General features: G+C 44.4%; 1 protein-coding gene across 3 annotated transcripts in view; it reads right to left on the bottom strand.

Moving 5' to 3' along the window:
• Nucleotides 1-12,634, bottom strand: part of CCDC85A (coiled-coil domain containing 85A) — a 71,956-nt gene that overhangs the window by 16,626 nt on the left and 42,696 nt on the right. For 2 of the 3 annotated variants that reach the window (XM_054630550.2, XM_054630548.2), the window contains exon 3: nt 1,113-1,189. The exons of the other annotated variant lie outside the window; for it this stretch is intronic. In XM_054630550.2, coding sequence (XP_054486525.2) covers nt 1,113-1,189 — 77 coding nt within the window. The remainder of the gene's footprint in view (nt 1-1,112; nt 1,190-12,634) is intronic. 3 annotated transcript variants of the gene reach the window in all.

Below are 12,634 nucleotides of genomic sequence, written 5' to 3'. Positions count from 1 at the left end.
GTTCCAGACCCAAGACAAACCACACAGTATTTTTGGGTGGGTTTGTTAACATTTGCCCTGAAAACCATTATTGAAAAGAAAATAATATTCGTTATCACTGAGGATCAACCTTTGTCTTTCCTACTGAAAACGGTTTACATGTTAGTGAGCAGGCATTTCTTGCTGTCCTTCTTTTCCAGATCCAAAAATTAGGGTAGAGAGAAGAAAAGTGCCCAAGGTCACCAAGCAAACAGCTGTAGAGGCCCTTCCAACTGTCACATGAAAGGTGAGGGGAAAATCCACCACACTTTACCTAAAATCTGCCTCAGGAAAAAGGGCAATAAATCTGAGCCAGTGCATTTTACTTCTTACTACATCACTGTTACCTTGGATTTTACAGTCAAACAATGGCACTAAGTCCAACAAAATATACTTTTCTTCGTCAGACCAAAGACCAGTGTTCAATTTAAACAAAATCCAACTTCTTTTCCAGTGGGCAACTTCATTTGAAGACCTGATGGATTTTCCTAAGGATTATTTAATGAAATATAATAGAAATACATTCTAGTAAGTATGTGCATATATCAGGATTACAAGTGTCTTTGATTCATTTGTACCAGACTTTTAAGTTTTTCGTTCTTAGAAACATGTTAGGAAAACCTTTAAGACCATATTTGGTTATTTATTCAATTGCGTTTCAGCCTTGCATTAATGTAGCTAATATAGTCCTTCAAGCATTAAAAATAATATAACCCAATTATCACTTATAATGTTTGTGTTTCAGAGCAAAATATTTTTGTTAACTATAAAAAGTAGTTGATATTTTAACAAGAACCTCTTGGAATAAAAGCAGAATGCAAAGGGTCAGTTCCCTGTGATTCCCAACCCATTAATTAATTAATTAATTAGAAGTAGCCGTTTCCAGGAAATTTTTTCTTAACAAAGTATCAAAGCCTGCAAAAGAAAAATAATTAATGAAAGCATTGTCAGAGCCTTAAATGAACCCCCTAGTGGAACACAGCAGGATGAGCAAACAGATGTGGGAGCCTCTGGGTGTGTGAGTGTTGGAAGGCAGGAAGGACAGGGCTGCTGGTCCCTCTGCAGCCCGGCACTCCCGCGGGGCTGGCACCCACCTGGGGCAGCATCCGATTTTCCTCCTCCAGCTGTCTTACTCTGGCCTCCAGCTGCCTAACATAGGACAAGGTTGATTCTAAAAAATCAAACAGAAAAAAACTCGTATTACCCACAGAGATCTGCTTGTGTTCGCCAGAGCCTGTGCCACACTCTCACTTGTACTCACAGCAGACTGCCTCTCTCAAATATCCATGGAACATCCCACTCTGCTCCTGCCAGGGCAGAGCAAACACCACTGACCCTGGAACTGATCAATTCCTTGCTGCTTGTGACTCTGCACTTTAAGGTGGTCCTTTCTCAGACCCAAGGTATAGCTGCATTTCTCTTCACAGAGAAAAGCAAGGCACAACTTCCCAAGGCTATTTCTAGGATTCACTTTCTCTGAACCTCAGAGAAAGAAAAAACAATTCTTATCTCAATTGCTGCTCCTCTTGTTGTTCACAAGTGGAAAGCATTGTGGAAGATTGTTTACCTGAAGGGAATTGGTAACTGGATTCTGGTGTGAGTGCTTTGATCCACTGACCAATTGAATCCATGTGTGTGTGTGTGTTGGGACTGTCACGAGATTCTGGGCAGTTGAGTTGAGTGCTTGGCAGATTCAGTGTAATATAATATAGAATAATAAAGTAATTAATTAGCCTTCTGATAAGATGGTGTCCTTCTCGTCATTTTCTTGCCTTTGTCAGAGTTACCCTGCTTTTACTCTACCAAGGAATCTCACAGAAAGACAACACAGTTTTCCAACCCATCCCCACCTGGAAATGCTCCACATGGATAATGCACCATCCCACATGGGTAATGCACTATCACATGGATAATGCACTATCCCACATGGACAATGCACTGTCCTACATGGATAATGCATCATCCCACATGGAATAATGCACTATCCCACATGGATAATGCACCGTCCCACATGGACAATGCACCATCCCGCATGGATAATAATGCACTATCCTACATGGATAATGCACTATCCCACCAGGTCAGCACTGCAGAGCCCAGGGAGAGCAGAGGGTGCTGTGCAGGCCGCTGGGTCAGGGGCACCCCTCACACCCTCGTAGGGCTCTGGGGCACACGCAGCCTCCCCAGCAGCACAGCAGCTCCTGGGCTCCACCCCAGCCCCACCAGGCCGTGCTGCCACAGCTGGGGCTGGGCTGGAAGCAGCTGCGTGTCCCCAGGGCCTGGGAGGTCCCCAGCTGGTTGACAGCAGGACCAGCCAGGGCACAGAGCAGCTCACAGCGTGTCCTCCTCTGCCCTAGGGACACGCTCCCAGTGCCCTGCTCTGCCCTCAGGACTGCACAGAGAGCAAACCCTGCTTGCTCTGCTCACCAGGCACTCACTGACCTCCACAAGGGCAACATTTGGTGCCTTGTGAAGAACGTGAGGCAGTCCCAGTCTGCTCCCAAGAACCTGACATAAGAAGAGGAGATCCCTGATCCGGCACTAAAAGCCCCCACGAGCTTTACCATCAGACATTTCCTGGGTCACTTAGAAGTGCTGCTCTCAAAGTCCTGGATCTAAGAGGGACACATGTCTAGGAATGCAGCACTCAAGTGTAAGAAAAAAAAGAAAAAAGGTGCAGAAAAACTGCTGTGACTCCTGCACCTCTTTGGGTGTAGGTGGAATTCTGCATGTACTCATTCCTGACTCTGAGAGCCATTCAAATTCCTCTGAGATGTCAATTCCCATCACACATTTGTACTCACATTGCCATGTAATTAGCAAAATTGATGATTGATGGTATGGAATCCATGGGTATTGGGGCATTGCTGATGCCTGATACAGCCCTTCAAAGCTGCATTGACAGCACAGCTGTTCACTGGTTTAAATTGACAGATGAATTTGGGCATGAATTTCCTCTGATAGCTCAACACTAATGCAGCCTGCCCATAAAATAAGGGAAATAAGGTGTCACTTACTGCTCTTACAAGGCTGCAATAGGCTAAAATATGCATGGGAATTTACACAACATGAAGACAACAAACAGTAATTTGTCAAAGATGATTAATGCCCAGCCAGGCACTGGATTAAAAATAGCCTTGTGCAATAAAAGAGGAAGAGGTAATCTGAGGTTCTGCAGGCTCGGCTGCCTGAGGATTTTCATAGTTAGTGATGGGTGCATCTCTGGAGAGCGCTGAGCCCGGCTCAGATGAGCACTTAGGAGATGAACAGCTCATTCAATTAACTGCCAACGACAGGGACCCTCCCACCAAATCAGCTCCTTCCCAGCACAGGCACTCCTGGGAAGGGCTGCAGGAGCTCCCTCACATCACATTAGCACAGGCAACAGCCCCCAGCGCATCCCAACCCTCCCCTCTGCTGTTTTCCATATGAGATGGCTCCTTAGCACTCATTATGTCAGAGGGCTGGACCAGGAGCTCTAAATTCCTTGGTTACAGGTTCACTGCTGTGTCAGTGTGGGCTTGGACTTCATGCTCCAGTCCAACTGCCCAGCTGTGCCCACCAGTTCCCTCCCTGTGAGCTCCCCTCTGGATTCTCTTCAGCTCCAGGCTGTCACAGACACATTTTATGAAAAATTCTTTCCTTAGGATTTTTTTCTCCTGAGAAGCCTCAAGAACAAAATGTAAACAATAATTATCTGCTGCTGTGGAATGCAACAGGTGCATCTGGGATTGGTCTCATGTGGTTGTTTCTAATTAATGGCCAGTCACAGTCAGCTGGCTCGGACTGTCTCAGTCAGTCACAAGCCTTTGTTATCATTCCTTTTCTATTCTTAGCCAGCCTTCTGCTGAAATCCTTCCTTCTATTCTTTTAGTATAGTTTTAATATAATATATATCATAAAATAATAAATCAGCCTTCTGAAACATGGAGTCAGATCCTCATCTCTTCCCTCATCCTGGGACCCCTGTGAATACGGTCACACCAGGCCTTCTGTGATTTCCTGGCTGAGCATTCCTTATCTCCTCAGATAACAAGATAACACACACCTCTTGGCAACATCTGCCTCTTACTATTTTATTCCTTCACTTCTCTGTTGGGAGTCCAGAGCAGAGATCCCTGCTTCTTCAAATCACACAACTCTGCCTCAGTTCTCAACTTCCCAATGCCAGCTGAGGATTTGGTCTGGAATCTCTGGGTCTCCTAACCCTCCTAAAGTGTGAAACAGTTATTTAAATCTCCTCTTGTAATCTGATTAAAAGGGAAAATTAGGTCATCTACCAAAGGCTTGAGCAAGCAAATCCTAATGTATGTGAGTCTTCTTGACACACAGACTAGACACATATATATTTCAGGATCTGTTAATATATTTATGCTGGGATGGTATGAGCTTAGAGGAAAAATGAGCAGAAAAGTCAGCTAAGGACATAGCAGACAGAGAAATTGAAAACACAGTGAAAGTGAAACAGTCACCAAACTTTAAAAAGACCAACCAAACAAAAGCTGCACTCAAAGAGTTTATGAGAAGACCTGTATGATCCATCTCTTGTGCTCTGGAACATCCTGTGCAAACAGGTCAGTCACTGGCTCATGTCATTACTGCCAGATTTGACCCCTGTGGGCCCCTTGGTTACAAGATTTCCATTCCTTCCCATCTCCCTTTGTGAGGCATTGCTAAGGATGGAATAATTTGGAAAAATTCCCATTCTCAGGAATAGGTTACTACCAAATGAGCTCCCCTCCTTGAGCTTCCTGTGCTCTTAACATCTCTGAGAACTCGATCGAGGTGGTGCTTCATTCCAGGGCTGAAATAAAACTATTTCTGAATTATTAGAGACACAGAAATATCTTGCTCTTAGGGAAATTCAGTGACAATTCACCCTCTCTCCACATCTGTCACTCTAACATGTTGTAAGAGAACATCAATATTTACAGAGCTGATCTCCTTTTCTTTTGACATCCACACTCTTGAAGCAAGGAGATATTTTGGGGTTATGTCAAATTTTATCAGACACTTACATTGCTGCCAAAGGCATATTTGTGCATTGGATTTATCCATTTTTATATGACTGTGCCTGGTCTCAGTCTAGCAAGGAATTCATAATATTCTTTAAGCCAGATTATCCTCTGCTGTTTCGGAATGGGGAGGATGTCATGTTAAATTCTGATATTTTCCTTTTTCTTTCTGGGTTTGTTTTGATTTTTTAGTTTGTTTGGTTTTGAGGCTTACAACTCACAGGCAGCTGTGGGACTGCACTGGAGAACATTTTAAAGTCTGAGATCCTCTACACACTTATTAGATCCCTAGAAAAGGAGAATCCCACAGAAGACAAAAACCCAGAGGTTCAATCAACTTTTCTGCTTGTTCATAGGAGCTGGAGTAACAAGCTCAGTATGGCAGGTGGAAGGGATTTTATCCAACAGGGGAATACTTGAGGGAAAGACAGAAAGGGAGAGCCAAGAGCTGGACAGAAGGCTGCTCTGAAGCAGTCCTCACATCCTCATGGCCAGAAAATGGAAAGTCATGACTTGGTGATAATGCAAAATTCCCCTGGGTTCTGTTACCAGCAGCACTTCCTGCTTTGGTACTCACCTCCTAAAGGAGGCATCCAGAATCCTTGGGAGCCACTTCTCAAGGCACATTTTTAAACACTCAGGGTATAAATGAGGGAAACTCATTCCAACAATCTACCTGGGCAAAGGATTCAGCATGTTGGGTTCAGGGATACTTTGATGTGTGGCAACAAGAGTTTGGCTGAGGTACATCCAACTTCAACAAACTCCATTTGTTATGCTGCTCTTCCAGAATCACAGAATTAACTAGGTTGGAAAATACCTTTGAGACTCCTGTACTGTGCTGGCAGGAATTTAATAATTGCACATCAAATCAGATTTTGGTCATTCAAATCCACACCCAGCACACTGCAGTGACAACTAAATAATCTTTCATTAAATGGGAGATGAAAACCAAGGTTGTGCAAGGGGTGCTCTAAACCCTCCTGTAACTGCCTGGCAGCTCCACACATTTAGGAAAGGGTTTCTCTGCTAACTGGGGAGCAGATTCAATGACATGCAAACCATCTCCCTGTCCTAGAATTCCTAGTCATCTGATTTAATTGCTTCAATATTAATATTCATGACTGAGACAAGCTATCACTGCAATCCATCCCCTTTCAGCTACCTTGTTCGGATATAAGAAAATAAAATGGCACTGCTGGATTTACACTCTCAGCAATTCACACCCCTTGCACTCAGTGCTGGCAGTGTCCACCTCCCCAGGGCAGGATCAGAAGACCTCCCAAGGTCATTTTTAGCCCTGTCTCCTATGATTTTCTATTAGGGCTGTACATCTTACATAACATCCCTGACTGGAGAAGTGCTGGAGAGTTCCTTGTGCAGCCAAATTCCCCCACAATGCAGCAATGCTGGGATTAGTGCTACCATGTAGAAAGAAAGACAGACATCTGCCCAAGGCAGAGTTTTATTAAGCTCACCAGAATGTTTAGGAGCTATTTATGACAAAGGCACATATTCTCAGGAAGTTTTGGGACAGTGAGCACCATGGCACTAAGACAGGGTTTGCATTTCTCAGTCTTGCTGTTGTCTGAAATTCTCTGTCCACAAGCTCAGATTCCTCCTGATTATGGATCCAGCAATTCTTGACTTCTCTCAGTAATTAAAAATATCATTAACTAAGCTGAGCTAGTTCACCAAGTGTGTCAAAACTGAATCCTAGAAAAGGGAAAAGCTGGCACATGCTGGTTCAAATATCCAGGATGCAGTGGCAGCCCTGACACTTCTCAGGCATCGTGTGCCATGTTTCCCCTTTTCAGCACACATTACACACAGACAGGTGCTAATTACCTTATCTCTGCAATCAGAGAATTTTATTCAGATTTCACACAAAAACTATGTGTTTTCTCAGGTGCAGCAGCTTTTAATCACAGATTAACTATTTCTTAGAAGAAAGCATACTCTCCTTATTTGAGGCAGCCCTTGCCATGCCTTTACCAATTCAGTGATGGGGTCTGACTCAGACTCCAAGGTGTTTGCATTTGCCTGGATTTAGGTGCCACTGTGGATCAGGCAGTTTAGTGAGCAGGTCTGGGCTGGCTGTGCACACACACCCCTGTGGTGGAGCTCTCCAAGGCTTTCCTTCTTCCCCAGATCGCCAAGGAATGTCCCAGGTCACCCAAATGCTGCCTGTGACACCACTTACCAGAAATGTAACATTGGCTTCCACTTAAGAACATTACTGATTTAGGCTTAGGAGGTTTTGTTGCACATTTAGCTTTAGGTGCAACAAAATTTCCAGTTGAATTCACCTGGAAAAAAATAAACTCAAAAAAAAAGCTTAAAAAAAGGTTTAAAAACCTTGCATGGAGAATAAAGGATTCAACTATAGGATCACCTAAAAATGATCTCAGATGTCAGCTGAGGCAATGCTCTTACTAACAGCTGGATAACACTGTCCCACTAATGGGCTGCTGAAACACTAACCTTGCTTTGTTTGAGGTTTTTTGGTGCTAGAGGTGACAACAGCAAGGCTTTCCTTGCTGGCCTGTTTGATACTGTGTTAGCTCCCCTCCAGCCTGTGCTAAATGCATTTGGCACAGTATTGATGGAAACAGAGAAAATCAAACCCATTATGCTGTTGCTGAAGCCTTTCCCACTGGCTGTCAGCTTGTTTTGCTATTGACTGCTGTGGGTTTATGATGGGTAAAATCTTTATTGGTTCCATTTACTCAGGTTTGTCCCTGTGCCACCACACTCTCCTGGGCTCATCAGGAATGTCCCCAAAGCAGGCACAGCCCCTGGCCTGGAACACAGCAGAAGGAAAGGGGGGTGGGTGTTCAGCAGGCTCCTGCATGGAACCCAATGGAAAGGTGGAAAAGGCACCAGCTGGGAACAGCTTTGCTTAGGGAAGGGAGATGAAGCATTCATCCATCTCTCCAACCCAGTGCCCTCATCTCCTTCCTTCCCCAAGCCAGGCTATTCTCAGGCTTGCCTCTTCCAGCTTTCCAGCTGATATCACACAGGAATCTCGACCTCACACCAGTGTCATTGCATCTTCTAAGTGTCCCTTGCTGAAAGGGCCCTGGGTCCCTTCCAAACCTGTGACCACTGAGAACCCACTGTACCCACAGAGCCATCTCCAGCTTTTTCCAGTTTTGCTAAGCCTCTGTAAAATGAACAGTTACAGGATAAAATGAAAAAATACTATAAATGAAAATAAAAATCTTCCCAGCAACAGCAAGATTTGTACAAAAACCAGAGGGTCAAACTGACTGAGACACCAAATACATGCACTAAACGTCACTCACAATCCCCACAATTCTCCCCAGATGCTCACAGCCACTTTTCTTAGCCCATAAAATTGTGTTTCACAAGCTCCAATCATCAGATGTTGAAGAGACATAGTTTAGAAAAGATAGTTTAGGTGAGAATTTTACTATTGGTACAGCAATCTCAAGTTAATAGTACATTGGCTTCCACCTGGCAAACCGCAGCTTAGGCCAAACCTGAAAACCACATCTCCAGGAATTGTGAATCAGACCAAAGCTCTCAATCATTTTTATGCTCATCTAGTGCCTTGTTAGGAGGCAGTTATCCAACCTGTAAACTCCTCTTTTATGGGAACTGTTTGTGTGACTCAATCCCAAATTCAAACAATGTTCCTGAGAGTACAGAAATAGAAGCTCTCTCATTACTGAAACCATTGAACCATTGAACATTTTGTTGCTACAACTACAAAAGAGATGCCAAAAATCACAACAAAGATCAATAGCCACATGAACATGTGGAGGAACAGCCAGCCCACAACAGTCCCTGTTCTGGGTGTATGTGGGGTAAATTTGAAGGAGGGAGAAGGGCTCCAAGAGATGTTGGGCAGCAGGCAGTGCCAGGAAAGCAAGAGGGGCAGCAGGGCCACCCTCTCGACTCTGTTTTCAGCTCCTTGCCTCACTTCTGATCCTGCTGATGCTTCATTGCCTGCAACAGGAGCATCCTGCATGAACTGTGCTGTGCACACAGCATCCAAAGCCTCCTGTAAAACACAGCAGGAAAAACTACAAACCCAGTAAACATCCAAGGGAAAAAGCAGCAAGATGTGTACAATGATCCAGCTCTGTGAGAGCAGTGGGGAGCATTCTCATGAGCAGGAAAGGGCAGCAGCTGGGGAACTGCCAGAGGAGGACAGGCCAACCTGGGCAAACTCAGTGGAGATTTAAAATTATCAGGACAAAAGGAGGGCTTGGATTAATTTCTCTACACTGAGTGATTAAGATGTAGGACAGGCTATTAAATGCAGTAAAAGATGTTACAAGATTAAATATGTCCTGGGGACTGAAACCACCCTCTTGCTTCCAGAGCCCATTAAAGAGCCATGGTACAGTAACACCTGCCTGTCCCTCCTGAGCTGGGCACATTTAAAGCAGGAAAGATGAGCATTTTGTAAAATTACTGCACCAGCAATCTCAGCACAGAACCTAATTCCAAGGAAAAATTAGCTCTATCCATTTCAGCTGGCAGCTACACAATAGCAGAGGGAAAGGCTCTCGGTGCAGTCTCCATCTCCTCTGTGAGACTCTTTTGGAATGACTGGGGAAGGGATAACAGAAAGAAATAATCAAATGACAAGGTATTTAAAATCTATCAGTGCAAGCATGTTGCTCTCTAGGGACCCACCTCTCCTGGGCTGCTCCCTCCACAGCTGGAGCATCCATGTCTCCAGACAAAATCCCTGGGAGGGGAAGCCCCAAGAGGGACCTCAGGGATCAGGAATCTGTGTCCAGCTCGGGCTGAAACCAGCACTCAGCTACTTCAGCACTTAGGAAAACTCTGCAGATGTCTCCTGCATGTTGCTGACAGCCCAAACATCCCCCTTAGGGGCAGAAAGATTCCAGAGCAGACCAGACATCACCCAACAGAGGATACTGCCTCAGTTTCAGCTCATTATTTCCCTAATTTCTGAAGATCTGCATGTCTGATCATTATCTCTGTGCTCCTGATATGATGCTGGGATTATGGGATTATTCCAGAGAGACTCCCAGCAGCCAGGGCAGAGGGAACTCAGGTGCTGCAAACCAAACCCTGCCACATTTAGGCTTCCAAGCTCTCCCAGGGATGGGGTTTAGGCACCTTTTACATATTTTCCTATCCACATGATGAGATTCTTTCTGTCCTATACCCACATTTTTCCCTGTCTTGTTGCCTTTGCTCCCTTCCTGAGATTCCTGTGGCTGCATCCTACGTTGTTGCAGCTGGGCCTGGGAACTAATCAGACTGTGCTTTATCTGGTGAAAGTGCACAGCTACAAACCCACACCATGGACTGATGCAGAACAACACTTGTGAGAGGGGAACCCATGTTTTTCAGGGCTTCAGAGGAAGCCAAATGTTCCACATTAACAACTTCATGGTTTCTCAGTGCTTTTCAATGTTATCTCACTGCAATCAACATACACTGCTGTTATACTAACATGATGCTGATTAAAGCACTCATAATTTAAAAGCAACCTCAGCACAGCACGTATTACTGAGAGCTGTACTAGGCACATTCACCTGCTATAAAGCTGTTGGATTAATGATTTATAATTATTTACTCCCAGACATGGCAAATCCCACAGATCACAGCACAGCAGATGTGGCAGCTCCTTCACTGATGGGACTTCTCCCTAGTGTTGGTGAAGCTGATCCTTGGGCTTTAAACATTGTGAGCATCTTCTGACTGTCACAGTCATATTTTCTGGAAAAATCCCTTTGCCCAGGATTCTTCTCCTGAGAAGCCTCAGGGAAAAAGGAAAACAATAATTATCTCATTTACTTCTCCTGTGTTTTGCTGCTTTGGAATGTGGTTTGGGGCTTGTTTACCCACAGGTGGTTCTTTCATTGGTTTCATGTGAATTGTTTTGACTTATTGGCCAATCAGGGTCAAGCTGTGTCGAGGCTCTGGAAAGAGTCACAAGTTTTTCATTATTATCTTTTTAGCTTTCTGTAAGTATCCTTTCTGTATTCTTTGGTATAGTTTAGTATACTATTCTTTAATATAATATAGTATCATAAAATAATAAATTAGCCTTCTAAGAACATGGAGTCAGATTCAGCATTCCTTCCTTCATCCCCACAAATACAATACCTGACCAAAGAGGTGAAGAAAGCACTTTCACTCTAATACACTTCCAAGACTCAACTACCTCTCCATGCAGTCCTAACTAAAGGACTTCAATTGCCTTCCATGGAATGGTCTGTCCACCCCTGTGGTTGTCTGTCCATCCAAATCAGCCACCCAGCACAGACATTCCCAAATCCATGTCCCCCTCAAGCACAGGAATTGATGCCATTGCTGTTGGCTGCCCCAGCACCTTCTCCTTTTGTGTTCCAAGCACCATTTCATCCAACAGGGATGAAATCAGCCAAATGCAGGAAGTGCTCTAGAACCTGAAAATGGCAAATCAGCAGTTGCAAGAATTCCTCAAGTTTCTAAATCACCTGCATCCATTTGCAGTATGTGTTCACCCATTACAGTGCTGTGTTCAGCAGGAGGGCCTTCAGACAAAGCTGGGATGACTCAGGCAGAGCAGCCCAACTTGAGAGCTCTCCCAGCTGCTTATCTCCACCATCAGAACAAAACAAACACTTTAAACAAGGTCTCCTCTGTTTATTTCCTGGTTATTCACTAATGGGAAAGCAATTTACGCATTTCCTCTCCCCAAACACACAAATAATTGAGCAGGGCTGTTGGTTCCACAGGCGGCTGGAAGTGGTTGTGTCCTTCTGGCTGAGGTTTACACGGAGCAGCCCGTGACTAATCCATGGCCCTGGCTCAGGGAGCTCCTCAGGGCCCTTTCCTGCCCCTCCTGGGCCACTCAGCACACACTGAAAGAGGAGTCAGACTCAAAAATCAAGTGCATGTGTTTGTGTGGACATGGGCATGTGAGGGGAGGGTTTTCCCCCATGAACTACCTGCCATCAAATTACCAGGATTTCATTCTGGCCACTCTGAAAGTTTCTTTTATAGGGTTACAAGGAGGAAGAATTTGCCCCATCAGCAGACAAAAAGCAACAAGAGACAGGTGAGCATTTGCCAAGCAGGTGGTACTGTCTCATTTATCATCTCTGATTAATACTACTAATTAAACTAAAATATAGTAATGTTGTGAAATAGAAAAAAAATCTAGAAAACTAAAAAAAAACCCTGACATTTTTCTCTACCAGCAGCTGCACAGTAGCACTGAATCTCCTGAGATTTTTTAGAATGACGACAAAAAGAATTATTGCCAGGGTTCTGGGCACAAAATACAGATGTGACTGTAACTACAAACTGCAGGAAAACTCCAAGTAAAACAGTTGGGGGGGAAAGGGGATTCCAAATCCCATTATATGACATATGTATGACCACAGCAAGTCATGTTAGAGACACAAGCAGAGCAGCCTTCCTACTGCTTCATTGCAGAGGGATCAGCTCAGATACTGTAGTGCTGTGGGCAAGGGAGGTAAAATCAGTGTATAAATGAGCTGTCAGGGCAGCTGCTGTAACAAAATGCAGACAGCATCCCAAAATTTCTGGAGAAAATTGAGACATATAGACAGCCTTGGAGGTTTAAGGCTAGAAAAATG

Source organism: Agelaius phoeniceus, chromosome 3, assembly GCF_051311805.1.
Source record: "Agelaius phoeniceus isolate bAgePho1 chromosome 3, bAgePho1.hap1, whole genome shotgun sequence".
Lineage (NCBI taxonomy): Eukaryota > Metazoa > Chordata > Aves > Passeriformes > Icteridae > Agelaius > Agelaius phoeniceus.
This window is presented reverse-complemented; position numbering and strand designations above follow the sequence as displayed.